Source organism: Mus caroli, chromosome 13, assembly GCF_900094665.2.
Source record: "Mus caroli chromosome 13, CAROLI_EIJ_v1.1, whole genome shotgun sequence".
Taxonomy (NCBI): Eukaryota; Metazoa; Chordata; class Mammalia; order Rodentia; family Muridae; genus Mus; species Mus caroli.
Genome location: NC_034582.1, coordinates 44,991,334 through 45,007,978, shown reverse-complemented (window position 1 = coordinate 45,007,978; position 16,645 = coordinate 44,991,334). Strand labels below are relative to the sequence as shown.

Below are 16,645 nucleotides of genomic sequence, written 5' to 3'. Positions count from 1 at the left end.
CAGGCATAGGTGAGAACTGAACGCCAACAGTGCAGGCATAGGTGAGAACTGTCTGAACGCCAACAGTACAGGAAAAAGATCAGAGATCGACACATGAGATTACATGAAATTCAAAAGCTTCTGTGCAGCAAAATATGCTTTCATGTGGGGCAGGGGTAGCACATACTTTTAATCCCAGCACTCAGGAAACAGAGGCAGGAGAATCTCTGAGTTTAATGCCACTCTAGTTTACAGAGTCAGTTCCAGGACAACCAGGGCAACACAGAGAACCATGTCTCTAAAATAAAATAAAATAAAATAAAATGCAAAGAAGAGACTATTACTAAAGGACACAGCCTCCATCATGTACTTATAATATAAAATATACAAAGAACTGTAAATATTAAACAACTCCCCAAACCATCCAATTAATACATAGACTATGTATTAAATACATGAACAGTTTTCTAATGGAAACACAGAGGTCAATGAATATTTTACAAAGTGTTCAACATCCTTGTTCTTCAGAGAAACTCCACTTGAGACCACTTTAAGATTCCATCTCACCTATACCACAATGGCTGGGATCAAGACAACAAATGAGAACAAAAAAATCCATCAGAGATGTGGGGAAAGGACCCTCAGCAACTGCTAATGAGGATGCTAACTGGAGTTGCAGGGTGGACATTAGTAGAAGTTCCTAAAAAAACCACAACTACCCTAGAGCCAGCTCTACCAATCAAAAGCATGGACTGACAGGACACTGTCTACATCCTGCCAAGGAGATACCCTGACATTCATGCTGTTTGTGGCACTGCTCACTATAGTGACACAATTAGGTATAAAAAATCATTAATTAATTCTAATAAAATTTGCTACCTGAAAAATTAACCTATAGAGGAAAGAAGCAAAATCCTCAGGTGACAGCACATGTTAGTGAAAATGTGGAGAAAGAGAAACACTCCTCCATTGCGGGTGGGATTGCAAACTGGTACAACCACTCTGGAAATCAAGCTGGAGGTTCTTCAGAAAATTGGACATAGATCTACCTGAAGACGCAGCCTTAACACTCTTGAACATATACCCAAACGATGTCCTACCATGCCACAGGGGCATGTGCTGCACTGTGTTCATGGCAGCCTTATTTGTGATAGTCAGAAGATAAACATTCAAATTATCATTGAAGGTTCAATCCACAATTACCCACATGCATTCTTATGATGCAGAAACGAATGTCACTTTTTCTTACTGTTCTATTGCTGAAGAAAGTAATCTAAAATTTTATTTTATGTAAACTGACTCAGTTAAATGAATATGATACAAGTGGAAGTTTCGTGTCTCATTTAAGATAAGCTATACTCTCAGAATGAAGAGATGTGGATGTGTAGAAAGAAGATATCCTAAGAGTAACATCCCTAAGAAACAATGCAAGTTCCACAGAGAGGCTCACTTTTTCAAAACTAAGAACCTGAGGGACTCAAACGGACACCTTCTAGGAGGCAGAGAAATACTGGGGCTCAGGGAGGAGAAACAAAACATGGACAGAGATCTATCTTTGACAGCTACAGCAGCAGGAATTGGAAGGAGGGAAGAGGAAAAGCCAGGAGGTGCCTGTGCCACTGGGGTGGAGGAGCAGGAGGGGCATGGCACCATCCCTCCTAGCACTAGTCCTTTGTGATGAGGAGGCCACAGCTGTGTGATGTAGCCTGAGCCCCCTTGACAAGTCACGTGCTGTACACCACAGCTCAGTTGTCCTAGGGTTGCACTGGATTCAGAAGATAGAAAAATCTCTCCTTTCCATGGAAACCATAAGTAACATATGGGTGAGCCCCAGCTCCATGCACATAGCAATAGAAATGACCTTTGGCATTATATGTGGAGTGGGGCTCTTTTTCCTACTAATCCCATTCCTGAAGAAGTACCCAGTGTCACCACCACCTGAGAACAAAATGGACATGCCGAAGGTAAGGAGGGCCGTGGTTCACACACAACGGAGCTACAGTCTGTTGATCATGACTGTTACTCTCCCATTCCCTAAAAAGACTGCAGTAGTGAGAGATTTTACACTTGGTGTTTTTTTTAAAAAAAGACAGAAATCTATTTTTGTATTAATCTGAGGTGTGGAATACTGGACTGCTACAGATGGTGCACAGCAGCTATGACATGCCTAGTGCTCTAGCATGGGTACGGTTCTGCCAGCAGAAGATAGTTTCTATGTTTGTGTGACATTTGGAAGTCTGGTCACTTTTCAGAGGGTAAATAGGTCCTTGTGCCTTGGAAGGCATGGTGGGTTGTTGGCTGTTCATTAGATGCTATTGATTACTGTTGTTTGTGGTTTGTTAGTCAAGGTCAAGGAAGAAAGAAGAAATTGGATATCCTGAGGGTTAAGATCAAACTTGCCCCAAGAAACTCAACACCCCTAATCAGCAGGAAATAGTCTAACAATAACTTGGCCTCCTTCCCCCTCTATCCTTTTTTCTCTCCTATGTAGTGTTAGGGGATAGAAAGAGTGGAAGAAGAAGGGGTGGAAAAGGGTGGAAGAAAGAAGAACCTAGGAAGTAGCTAAAGTCTAGCTACAGACAAGTAAGGGGAAATCTCTAAACATACCAGCACCTCAGCAGGGCAGATGGGAGTGTGGCCCAGAAGTGTCTGCCTGAATCTCTCACACCATTTGTACGGGGCAGCAGAGAGGTCACTAAGGATAAGTGAGGCTCCATGGAGAGAATGCATTTCTGAGTTGGTGAGAACACAGGACAAACTATGGGAAAGGTCATCTGTCCTCCGCTCAGGAACCTGCTTTTGTTTGTGTTGAACTGGAGTGATGCAGGTGATGAGACCAAGGGCCTCGGACCAGGCCTTGAGTCTCCTCTGCTCTGAGGGAGCAGATATCACCTGACAGCCCAGAGGCAGCTGCAGAGCTCAGCCTTGGGTAGGAGCCTGTCTGAGGTACACTGACTGAGGACTTCCCTGGTAAGCATGGCACAGACAGTCCTTTCTGCTATTTTCCCAATGAGGTCAAGAGGAACTATGTTTATACACAGTGTGAATGAGTCAAGGATGGATGAGAACACTCCCTGGAAAATATGGATTTCTTGCTATTCACGATCACAGATAACAGGCCGCCTGTCTAAAAGAGAGAGGAAGAAGGGACCTCAGCTCATTTGTGTTGTTTCTAACCGGCAGGATGTGCAGAGGGGGCAGAGCAACACCAGAAAGGAAACTGCTGCTATAAAAGGTAGGCTTCTGCTTTCCTGTGGAGAAGAATTCCAGCTGGCCTGCCCCTTAGTGACCAGGGTCATGATGATAGCCATGCTCGCTGAGGACATGAGATGTAGAAAGGAAGAAGGGGCTTCTGGGAAAATCAGAACCAGGGAATCATTAGCTTTTGTGACAGAAAGTAACTGTAGTTGGCCTGGGCTGGATACTGCCGATGGGAGTGTTGTTCAAGGCACTGGAGTGATGTCAGGGACTACAATGTCTCCCTGACAGCAAGTAGCTTCAATTCTCCATGCTGCATTTCTCTTTCAGATAACTAACCCTCACTGTGCTACATATGAAATGAGAGTGGTTGAGGTAGGGGCAAGAAAAGTGTGAATGGAGAGAAGAGGTCCCTCATTCCCTCCTCTTGCTCACTTTCAATGTGCTGTGTCCCTAGACTCTGGTGGTTGGGCATTAGAGTCCTAGCTTGAATGGTGCTTACGAGAGGTGCCTCTCACATTCTCATGGAATGTATGGAGTTTTGTGGGTTTTCCATAACACGGGCTTTATTTTCAGATTATAGAAGCAGCAGAAAGGATGCACAGGACACTCAGAACGTATCACCACCTATGGAAAGGTAAGAAATCTACCGTCTGTGCAATCATTCAAACCACAATTCAAAATGTGAACTCAGACGCTGGGGCTCTTCATAACGAACATACTATGTATGGTGGGATTAAAATATAGCCCTCTTAGACACTAAAAGATATGGGATATGGAGACAGTGGAGGAGCTGTGGGATATAGATGCCATGTTCATGCAGACGAATGGGCCTCTGGAACCTCTACGTGGGTCTGATGCTTTTGCCCCCTGTCTTCTGCAGCCCCACCAAGAATCCTCTTCTGGATTCCACAGAACAACCATTTTGGAATTCTAATAAGAAACTGGATGAGCTTCCCATTTCTCCAATGTTGTCTTACCTCCAGGTCTTAGAAGAACTTATACAGCAGAAATGTAACCAGATTTCCTGGGGCATATCCTCTGAGCTCCCTGAGTCAGTTGTGGCCACTGCCTGGGTCTCCAGGAAACCTCCCTCTGTAAAAAACAAAACTTTACCCTTCAGTAATTCATATAGCCCCTTGCCAGCTTTTCCTCTGGCTCAAGGACCTCCACACCTTTCCCAGACCCAGTCATTACCCCATCAACTTAGGACACGAAGCTTCCTAGATGTGACAGAGACCCCGCTATTGAACAGACACCCAAGCTCTAAACCAAAAAATGCACCTTCTTCATCCAAAAGTAGGGCCTGTGGAACAACATATTCTAACCCTAGGATGAAGGTACTGACATCCCTCCCAACTGAAAACCAGCCCCAGCAAAAGGGTCTGAAGTGGAAAGACTCTAGAGGCTCTAATGTCCCAAAACAACAAGAAGCCATTAGACAGTCCGCTGACAACTTGCCTTGGGGCACCCTGCTCACTGAAGCAATCAGGTCAGCCTCCATCCTTCCTGACCATTGCCTGATGGTGCAGGATCATGAGAGACAGAAGAAATACAGGGTGATGAAGGAACGAGACCATCAATGCCCCTGCTTCCAGGAGCTGATGAACTCTGCAGGACATTTCCCAGCAAACAATCCTCACCAGTCCAAGAATGGGAGTGGACCTTCCCAGACTGCCCAACCCTTCATCCTGGACTCCAAGCCCTACAAGTCAAGTCAGATGATGGAGTCTGATCCCTCAAGATTACCCTTAAAGAAGAGGCCAGTTTACCAGCACGACTCCATCAAGGATGGCCGCCTGCCTTGCACTTCAAGCAGCACCACTGGGAAGAGCCTAGAACCCAAGAAACCTGCATTGAGGACAGACCAGCTGTCCAATGTGAACACTGCCCAGAATCTTTTCTTCCTTGACCCAAAGACTCAAATGAAGCTGGAATCAAATATCGCACAGTTTCTTCTGAAATACAGAGAGAGACCCTATCTGCAGGCTCCTGAGTCAAGAGATGACATCCAATCTGGGGTTCCAACCTCATACCTTCCCCAGCCTGTGTATCCTTTATCAGACACCTGTGTTTCTAAGGCTGAACACTCTTCCAAGGCTGCTGTGATCCCAGAAAAATTGCATCACCAAGATCCAGGAGGGACAAAGTTAAAAATAGTATCAGCTACCGGGCTGCAGAATACTCTGTCTGCCCACTCATCTTCAGAGGTTAAGGAGACCCAAGGAACATCTTCCCCTGCTGCCAGTTCTGGGCACTCTGAGGCTGATGAAGCTGCATCCCGTAGAACTCTGAATACTTGGGTCAATGCTTACTGCCTCCTGGCAAGAACCCAGGAGAGTAGGACTATCCGAGGGACTGGAAGAGGCAGCCTGCAGCCAAGAACTAGCTCAAGAATTGCTGGGCAAGTACCATGGAAGAGATTTGGCAATGTGGCCTCAGGACATCCCTTCTGGGGAAGCACAATGGCTTCTCCTGGAGTAAGGACTCCACCTTCAGTGTCCAAACAGACCAACGGAATAATGGAGATAAGAAAAGAGACACCTCATCCACAGAAAGAAACCCTTGGGCCCAGCAAGATTCCTGGTGGCCAAAACATCAATAGCAATCCCAGAGCCTTTGAATCTGCAAGGGCTGATAGAAAACTAGGCCATTTCCAAACATGTCTCCTTCACTCAAGAGGCCCACCTCTAAAACCACGGGTGATTAGTGATGTTGACTTCACATCAGATAAGCAGCCACTGACATCCACTGCTAGGCTCCTTACAGACCATCAACGTACTGTGCACCCTGCCACAGTCATCTGGTCTTCACAGGACTCACTACCCAGATACCAAAATAGATACAAAGATCCCAAGACCTCTGAGGGCCTACGTGATGTGCTCATGAGGAAAACTCACAGCCAGGAAACTCATAAACTTGGGGTTCCCAAGGATGAGACTCCAAGAAGTCATCACAAAATGTTTCATCCTAATGAAGAGAAGGGGGATTTTATGAGATTCAGAGCCAGAAGCCAGGAAGAAAGACTTGGGGGAGTGCAGTCTTCTCAAGGCTGTCGTCATACCTCCACCCAGTCCAAGGCTATAGTCATTCCTGAGAGTCTGGCTGATATGCCAGGAAATGTAAGAAGCCTTCTGACAGAAATCAAAAGAAATTTACAATATCTTAACCTTGAAACAAAATACAGTGGGCAGGGAGATTCTGTGAAGAATGAAAGCGCCCCACCATCCACTCTACAGAGTCAGATAAAAGGGAAGTTCATGCATAGTATGGCAACTGAAGCACAGTCTCTCTCGAATGCTGTGGTCCACATCCTAGTAGACACTCTGGGCCTTAAAATAGAGGACCCGTCCAAGATCCAGCGGTGTGATGTGGAACAACTGTTATCCCAGCTGGAGGCCTCTTCCCACTCTTCTGAGAGGGTCTATGACCCAAAGACTAGCCAATCAGGGAGAAGAATGAGTTGTAATCACACTTGTCCAAAAGGACACAGCCATTTGTTCATGTACAGGGGAACTAGAGACAGGCAAGAGTCAAATGTTGATGCCCTGAGAGCCCATGATCAACATCAGAGTAGAGTGAGGAGAGGAATGGGCTTTGACCAGCTCTACACCCTCACAGAGAAGCACCAGGAATTCAGGTACAGGGAAAATGGAGACAAGCAGCAGCCAAGTCCTGCTGCCCAGAGAGCCTATTACCCAGATCATGACAGATCAAAACATGGAAAGGAGCCCTGTCCACATAGAAGCCACAGGGGGCACAAGCATTCGTTCAGATACCGAACAAGTGGAGACAAGCAGCAGTTGGGTGTTGGCCATAAAGCCTTTGACCCATATCAAAGTGCAAAGGAAGGAATGGGATTTGGTCATCTTACAGGTCCCAAAAAGAATAATTAAGTATGGGGAAAATGGAGGCCAGGAGCACTCAGGCACTTATGCCCTGGGAGCATCTGACAGAAAGACCTTACCAAAATAGGTCAAGTGTAGTAGCCTTGCCCCACTAGGGAAGTCTTCCAGATGTCCCATCTGCCCAGCCATTATTACCCCATGCCTCCTGGTAATAAACACTGGGGTTTTTTCCCTGCAAAGAGACTCTTTTTGCCTCCTGGAGCTGCTCCTCAGATGTTCACGGCTCCTACCCAGGTAGGAGCTGCTTCCAGGTTCGTGCTCATGCCTTTCTGCACAGTGGTTTCTCTCCTACAGTGATGGCGCCGAGGAAGGTCAGCATTCATCCTGTCTCAGTGCAGTTTATGTAAGAGACAGGGCACATGGGAAGGCACGGTCAGTTCGAGGTGTCATCTTTACACAGCATGTCACAGTCCCAGTTCAGAGGTGGGAGAATCTCTACCTGCATCTCTAGGATGGCCATAGGGAACATCTATCCCAGGGGCCTCCACTCACCTTCATGCAGGCTGAGGACACTGCATCACTTACCTCAGCCTGGGTGATAGATAGGGCAGAGACTGCCCACAGTCTGCCTTCCTCTCTGACTAGAACAGGGTCCTGAATAGAACTTGCACTGTGTGACCATGGGTGGTTACTGAGTGCTGTGTCACACAGGCCTGCCCAGTAACACAGGAAGCACCTGCAGAGAAACCACAGACCTCCAATTGAGTCCACTCGGTTCCCTCCCTGAGACCCCCAGTCACCATGACCCCAGGCAGGTTTCTCTATGTTGGCTAACGCTCCAGAATGATCTTCCTAGGTAATATGATTGTCCCTCTATCTTTCCCAACATTAAACCCAATGACTGCTCTTCACCTCTAGTAAAAGAATATATCCTGATTTTGTGCAGTTTCAGGTGACATCTACTCAAACATTTAAATGGACTGGTTTTTTTTTTCTTTTCTTAATTAATTTATTTGTTTATATCTCAAATGCTGCTTCCCCTTCCCTCCTGGTCCCTACCTCACCGAGTCCCTTCCCTACTTTCCCCTCCCCTTCCTCTCAGCATCCCCATGCACTGGCACTTCAAGTCTCTGACAGAAATGTTTTTCTATTGGAAACAATTCATTTCTGTGCTAATCTACCCTGCCACTGTGCTGACATCCAAACATGCAGTCCCTGTCATATGCACCAGTCCTACTTTGGTGTAGAGAATTTCTGAGTACATTTTTAGATTAATTACGGGTGTTCTATTTTCTTATGGATAATGTCAAAATCCACAATCCTTAAAAAGCTAATAAAAGTTACATGGCATCATAAGTCAGATGCACCTAAGGGGACAACTCCAGCAAACATTAAACAATGCAGGCTGTTATCAGCTGCCCATGGGGCTTTGTCCAAAATAGACCACATACTAACAGACAAAGCAAGTCTCAACAAATGTAGGAATCTACATGTCCTGCATTCCATCTGACCCCATGCATTAAAGAAAATAAATAAAATATACCAATTCCTGGATGCTAAACAACATACTACAAAAACCAAACTATGTGAAGGAGAAATCAAGAATTTTTTTTTTAATTCTGAGAATTGAATGAAAGCCAGACAAAAGACAGAGAGAGAGAGAGAGAGAGAGAGAGAGAGAGAGAGAGAGAGAGAGAGAGAGAAAATTATAGGCCAATGAACAGGAACACAAAATTTCCAATAAAATACAAGTAGAATTCAAGAACACACCAAAAAGGTCATCATGATGAAGTTAGCTTTATCCCAGAGATGCAGGGATGGTTAAACATAGATCAGTAAATAAAATCCACCTATGTGAGCGGGTGGTGGGCGGGTGAGGGGTGGAGGGAGCATCCTCTCAGAGGCAAAGGAGAGGAGGGACTGGGTGAAGAACTCTTGGAGTAGGCACCAGGAAGGCAGACAACATTTTGAATGTAAATAAATCAAAGAATTAAAGAATAAATAAAAGCTGCAGCAAAATAAAATAAAATAAAATCCACCACATAAATATACTAAAAGTCAGAAACCACATGATTTACATACAAGTAATACTATACCGACATATATGTGCATGTACACACACACATACACACATGTAATAGAGGCCATGAATTTGAAAGAGGAAGGTAGGAAGTGGGGTAGACAGGAGGATTTAAAGAGAGAAAACTATGTCATTATACCATAATCTTTAAAATATAAAAACTTTTAAAATAATAGAAACTCTTGTGTGGTGCGTTAGCAGACATTTACCATGGAAGTCAGAACTCCCTCAAGGCGTAAACTTGCTTCAGCCTCTGTCCCTACCTAGTTCCTAACGCAAAAGACAGTCATCATTAGGAGACTCAGCATCCAGGAGCTAGACTCAGAACAACATGGGCTAGGTGGTGGGAAGAAGGCAGCATAAGGTCAACTATTGAGAAACAACACTCTTCACAGGTCAACATTGCTTTGGAATACAGAAACAGATGAGAACTGGGTGCCATAAAAATGATCTGAGCTACACAGAGCTAGAAGTATCCTGAGACAACAGAGATTAAGAGGAAAAAAAAAACATTTCCTTTACACAGTACTCCCCTACCCCATGAAAATGCTGCTCATCAAACAGAAAGCAAAACCTTTGATAGTATCATGGTCCCTTGGAGGTCCTGTCTAGTTCCTGAGGCCTCAGGTTCCATGGAGACATGCTGGTTCACAACCAGTGGCACAGGTGACCTGTGGGTACCCAACAGTCCCCACCCAACATAAAGAGGGAAGATGACAGTGGGAACACAGGTTCTGCAAGCTTTAAACTTCTACAGTCTGGGATAGGGGAGGTGTAAGCCCATCTGCCAGCCTCCACAGAGGATGCAGGAGCACCTTTGGTTGACCAGATGGGTCTCAGAGTAATTGACATGGAAGAAGAATTAGCTCAGCTAACTTCCTGTCAAAGACATCGCATCATTCTGTAACTGCTGCCAACCAGATGACACGCCATCAAAGTTATGTTCTCCACAGACGTCTGCCTATCACGTGAGCACTTGCCACCTATATGCCATGACCATACAAGGTAGAAAGGGCATGTACATGCCTAAGATCGGAACATCTCTGTATCTGAACATAAAAAAGAGCCCAGAGTCAACATTTATGAGAACTCCTTAGTCCTGAATAATTATTAAGCCTTTACAGATCAGTGCCCAGAACCTCCAGGGTCAATGTCTTGAGGGCCCACTCAAATTATGCAAACCTCTTATACATGTAGACCTACTGAGGCCTATATGTTCTCCACAAAAACATACTGTAAACGTGTGTGTGTGTGTGTGTGTGTGTGTGTGTGTGTGTGTGTGTGTACACGTGTATAGGTGTGCCATTAAATGTTAAGGCTACAGGGGAGGGGGGTGTCAAGGTCTCACTCTGACGTTCAGGTACTGAGGAGCACTGAGTAGGCAGGCAAGAGGCTGATGACCTCCAGCCATTGACTTCCTCTTGCTGTTCTGGTGATTCTAGCAATTAACTCTCTTTTGCTTTCTTGAGGCCAAAAGCTGATGGCTTCTGGCAACTGTGCCCTGCTGAGAGCAACAGGGGATTAAGAAAAGAAACTTAATTACTTGGGCTCTTTCCTCTTTTTTTTTCCCCAATAACATACTACTTTTTTTATTCATTTCCAACCCAGTCACAACACCTTCTCCCATCTCTTCTCAGTCCCATTCTTACAAATCCCTCCCCCTATTTTGAGAAAGGGAGCCCTTCTCCAGGGTATCTTGTCCCATCCTGGGATATCTAGACCCAGCATAACTAGGCACATCCTCTCCCACCAAGGCTCAACCAGGCAGTACAGGTAGAGAGAAGAGGATCCAGAGCAGAGACAGCCCCCACTCAACTTGTTATGGGACTCTCATGAAGACCAAGCTTCACATCTGCTACAGATGTGTAGAGTTGAGGTCCAGCTCCTACATGCTCCCTGGTTAGTGGCCCAGACTCTGTGAGCCCCCATGGACCCAGGTTAGTTGACTCTGTAAATCTTGTGGTGTCTTTGATCCTTCCTGCTTGCTCACTCCTGTCCCCCAACTCTTCCACAAGACCCTCCAGGCTCCACCTGATGTTTAGCTGTGGGTTTCTGCATCTTCCTCAATCTGGTGCTGGATGAAGACTCTCAGGAGACAGTTAACGTTAGGCTCCTATCTGCAAGCATAGCAGAGTGTCATTAATAGTGTCGGGGATTGGTTCTTGCCCATGTCAAGTTGGGGCAAACATTGCTTGGCCATTCCCTCTTGTCTCTGCTCCATCTTCATCCCTATAGGCAAGACAGTGGTGTTAGAACTCCCAGACTTTAGGTCCACCTCTGGAGGGCACTCAATCATTCAACACAGCACTGCTACAAGACACAAGGAGCGAGAGCTCAAGGGCACTGACAGTGGTGGCTGCCTGCTCAGAAAGATAGGCCTGAGTTTCCATTACGTCTCTCTATGTAATGTACTCTGGACACCACCATATCTGCTGGGCTAACGGTTAAGGCAAAGTATCTGGGCTTGATCCACTTCTTCCATGCATGCACCTGTGTTCTCTGCCCTGTCTTCCACTATCTCCTATGCTCAAATCTTCCAAACATATGCCCGTGTCTTCTAAGCATATGCCCATCTTCTGCCCTGGCTTCCATGTCCAATACACATGGGCTTGCATACACAGTCTCCCTGTTCTGCTGTTTAGCCAATCTTGGGAGCTTGGAAGGGCATGGAGAAGGCACCAGAGCTCCCCGGCCAACAGCATGGTGAAGCCTGGAGCTTTGCAGGGAAGGAAAGAGAACACAGGTGTAGAAGACACATCTCCTCCTCCCCCTCCTCTTCCTCCTCTTCTTCTTCCTCCTCCTCTCCCTCACAGAATCTGTAAGGCAACTCCGCCTTAAAACCAGGGATTACAAACCATCCACCAAACCACTCAGTGCCTTTACAGACCTTCACACCTTTCGAAGACCATCACTTCCTCTAGTGGACCATCGGGAGTTTCATAGAGGAACACTCTGGCATAGAATTCAGACCCTGGAAATGCTCCAAGGCATGATTTGCCCAGACTCTTCCCCTGCTGTCCTTCCCGAGATATTCACTATGCTAAGGTCACCAATGCACACAACTCTCCCTATAAATGTCAGTTCAGAATCATTTTCTTTGAGATGTGTCGTTACTCCTTTGAGACACGGATAGTCTGGGTCCTTCTAAACCTCTCTTCTGCCACAGCAGAAACTCCACAGACTCTTAGTTCCAGGGAAGTGGGGCTCAGGTCAGCAGCTTCTGGGGCAGCTTCTAGGGCTCTCATCCACATCCACACTCGACCGTTTCCTAGCAACCCTAGTGTCACAACACAAAATGAGACTGCTGTCTCCAGTATCCCAGGACTGATCAAATGAGAAGCACAGTATTAAAATAGGAACCAGACAAGCTTTGTTTGAAGGGGTGCTACAACCAAACGCCCCACAGAAGGGCACCTGCTCCTTCACGTATGATGCGTCCTCTAATAAACCCTTCATCAGGGGAAACATCCTACGTCAGATATGTGTTCAACACCTGTCTTAGTCAGGGTTTCTATTCCTGCACAAATCATGACCAAGAAGCAAGTTGGAGAGGAAAGGGTTTATTCAGCTTACACTTCCATATTGCTGTTCATCACCAAGGAAGTCAGCACTGGAACTCAAGCAGGTCAGGAAGCAGAAACTGATGCAGAGGCCATGGAGGGATGTTTTTTACTGGCTTGCTTCCCCTGGCTCGCTCAGCTTGCTTTCTTATAGAACCCAGGACTACCAGCCCAGGGATGGCACCACCCACAATGGTCCCTCCCCCCTTGATCACTAATTGAGAAAAAGCCTTACAGCTGGATCTCATGGAGGCATTTCCTCAAGGGAGGCTCCTTTCTCTGTGATAACTCCAGCTTGTGTCAAGTTGACATGCAAAACCAGCCAGTACAACACCCAAGCTGCCAAACAGTGTAATGTACACATTACACACTGTAATGTGCAACATGCTCAGAATACACATTACCTTACGATTGGGCAAATTGAGCTAACAGTTTATTTTGTGATCTATTATTAAATATCTCATGTTAGTAGATGAGTATCTAGCAGACATGACTATGAAAAAATCCTATGCAAAAATACAAACAACTACACACAGTATAGCGCGCTGACTCTTTCAGAGGCCTCTGGGTGGTGTCAGCTGCTGCTCACTACCTCTACCCAGTACTGTCATTAGGAGAGCACCTCCAGTCTGTGAAAAAAATGAAAATATAAAATTCAAATATAGTCAGGCCTGGTAGTGCACATCTTGGATTCCAGGACTCAGGAGGCAGAGGCAGGAAAGTCTCTAAGTTTGAGGCAGGCCAGCCTGGCTACAGAGTGAGGACTCCACAACATTAAGTGTAAGAGCCTGGCAAGCTGGAAGGCAAGGCAAAAGGAATCCAGGATCATAGTGGAGGCAGGAACAAGGTGAGTGCACACATACAGGAATGAGGATTGGGCTAATCAATGGAATCCTGGCTTGTCAATATGCACACGGGTTCCATGCTAAGTCTGTTTCGATCACCTGGAAAAGCAGGACACTAGGATTACTAAGCTTTTTCATCTTAAGGGTACAAGAGTGGCTGGGCAGTGCTTGTATACACCTTTGATCCAACACTCAGGAGGCAGAAGCAGACAGAACTCTGGGACTTCAAGACCAGCCTGGTCTTCAGGTCGAGTTTCAGGAGAGCCAGGGCTACACAGAGAAACCCTGTCCCAAAACCAACAAAAAGAGTACAAGATTGTTTTCTGCTATCTTGTTCCCCACATCCAACCCTGCTCTCATTGAGTCTAGAAGCTCGGTGGGGTACAATAGTACTTCATATTTCAGGTCATCTTATAAGTCTGCATATTATTACTATTATTATAAAAGTTTATCATAGAAAAGTTTATATTTTATCATAGAAGCAAGATTCATACTATATGTTCTGATGACTATTCTTGTTGTCAACTCGACTATATCTAGAATTAACTACATCTGAAATTAAAACCCAAAAGTGGCAGGCACACTTGGGAGAGATTTCTGCTTAGTTTGCAGTGGGAGGATCTACTTCTTTTGCACTTCTTCTCTCATACAATACATTCCAACTGCAGTGTCTCCTCCCTCCACACCTCCCAGCCCCCCTTTCCTCTCTCCTCCAGATCCATTGCTCCTCTGTTTCTCTTCAGAAAAAGGCAGGCCTCCCAAAGATACTGACTGAACTTGGCATACAAAGATATAATGAGACTACGTACAAACCCTCATATCAAGACTGGGTGAGGCAACCCAGTGGGAGGAAAAGGGTCCCAAGAGCAGGCAAGAGGGCCAGAGAACCCCTAATCTCACTGTTAGGAGTCCCAAAAAATCCCCAAGCTAATGACCATACCATATATGCAGAGGACCTAGCACAGATCCATGCAGGCTCAGGGAACTGCCACCTCAAGTCTCTGAGAGCCCTATGAGCCCTGCTTAGTTGATTCTGTGCCCTGTGTCATCCAACCCTCTGGCTCCTACAATTCTTCTTTCACCTCTTCTGAAAGGATTCCTGAGCTCCAAAAAGTGAACCCCAATGGAGATCTCTAATTCACTCTCTCTTCATCTAAAAGCTTCTCTAATGGTAATTGGGCTAGGTGCTGACTTCTAGTCTAGCTCTTTTAGGTTGGAAGACACACCTTTGATACATAGCTTTAATCCAGATCTAATTTTGGCCATGCCTTCTGCTGGAAACCAATATAAAGACATGGACGAAGGAAGCTTTGCTCTTTACTTGCTTGCTCTCCCCTTGCTAGCAAGTCCATTCCTTCACTGGCATTACAGCCTACTTCTGAATCCCAGCGTGCACTGAGGTTCATCTGAGCAAATGATTGATTCTTGGACCTTCCATCCATTGCCCCCCAATGTTGGATTAACTGGACCACAACCTATAAGTCATTCAAATAAATCCTAAATAGACAGACAGACAGAAAGACGGGCAGACAGACAGTAACCGTGATAGAGATGTTCATTTTGGTACCAGAAGTGTGGTTCTAAAACAACAAAAGTATATGAGTGAATCTTAAATATCTGGAATAGTCTTTCCAGTTTGCCAACACATACAGTTACTGGAGCCTCCCCCAGGATCTCAGAGAATACCAAAAGCCCATGCTGCGAACTATACTACAAACGTAAGGAGATAAATGCATTTGATTATCCTGATTCATCAGTTGAGGGTGGCCACATACTTGGTGACTCTGGGTATAAAACTTCTGACAGTTTGTGAAAAAATAAGGAAAATGACGGTGCTGTTTGGTTGCTCTTAGCATCTCTGGAAAAACTGACAAAAGACATGAAAAACCACAGTGGACTTAGTGATAAAATTGTCCAGATCCAGACACACATAAATAGTCTAAAGGTTTCTATGTGTACCCTGGGAGAGAATCTTCTCTCCAACAGCCACAGAGCTCAAGCTGCAGAAAATCAGGCCTCAACCCTCATTATAAAGGTGGCGGAATTACAGCAAAAATTCAAGTCCCAACTCTAGAGGTTTTCAGAGTTAAAATAAGGAGCTTTAACTGGTAAAGAGTGAGATCCAAAACGTGGGATGGGGATGGATACAAAGATCCTATTGAAGATGAGGATTTTGAACCCTCAGATTCTCAAGGGTTTATCTGACCTGAGGAAACAGGCTCTCTACGCTCAGCCCCACCCTTTGAAAGATTGCCATCTTCAACTGTGACTGAGGAAATTAATCCTTGTCTTGTAAACCAGCAGTGACTTTCTCTTAAGGAAATGTCAGGTAAGAACAGTACTAATGTCCCCTGGGCCCACCAATAGTTGCCTCTAACCTCTAACCATATTTAATGCAAAGGCGGCATCTAGAGAGGACATAGAAAGTGTAGACCATGAGGAAGGGAACTACACAACTAAGGAGCTTAATAAGTTTGTTAATTCATTCAAGCAGACGTCTGGGGAACTCAAGAAATATCTGTGGGGATGGATTTTAATGGTGTGAGATAATGGTGGAAGGAAAATAAACCAGGTTAAGGCTGCACTTATTGATGTGGGCCTCTCTGAGTGAAGATTCTAGGTTTAGTATGGAACCTTGTACAGTTTTAAAAGAATGGGTATAGATCACTTGATCAAGAAGAGCTAAGACCTGCTGAGGTGTTTGCCAAGGGTAGAGGAATACATAATGGGTAGTAGAGGGAGGTAGATAGCTATAAATATCAGCTAAGGCCCTATGACCAGCTAGCCCCAAGGCTCTTATGAATCTGCCACAACCCCTCATGGAATGTCTCTCTCCGCCCTCCACCTCTCCCCCACAGTAGAATATGGTATGCCTCATTCTGGAGCTGAGCTATTCCCTTGGTCTTCCATTTGACTGTGACAGGAAACCTCTCTTCCCTGACAATGCTTTAACAACAGAAAAGGGGTGTGGAGTGCTGTTGGTTTTAGTGGGTCCCAAGGTGACTGACTGGTTTTCATTTTCAGGGGCCTCAAAGAAAAGCATTTGGCTTGGAACATGTTTGGATCTCACAGTTAAGCAAAGACAGAATGGGTGTCATGGCCTTTTAGACTTGGCTCTCTTTAATGAGGTTCTTG

The 16,645-nt window shown here is 45.5% G+C and overlaps 1 protein-coding gene across 1 annotated transcript; it reads left to right on the top strand.

Moving 5' to 3' along the window:
* The first annotated feature begins 1,750 nt into the window (after positions 1–1,750).
* LOC110308073 lies at positions 1,751–7,249 on the top strand. Its single transcript, XM_021180414.1, has 4 exons — positions 1,751–1,943; positions 3,163–3,214; positions 3,754–3,814; positions 4,061–7,249. Exons 1-4 carry the CDS (start codon positions 1,779–1,781, stop codon positions 7,071–7,073), a joined length of 3,291 nt encoding a protein of 1,096 aa, XP_021036073.1. The 5' UTR covers positions 1,751–1,778; the 3' UTR covers positions 7,074–7,249.
* Positions 7,250–16,645: the final 9,396 nt, after the last annotated feature.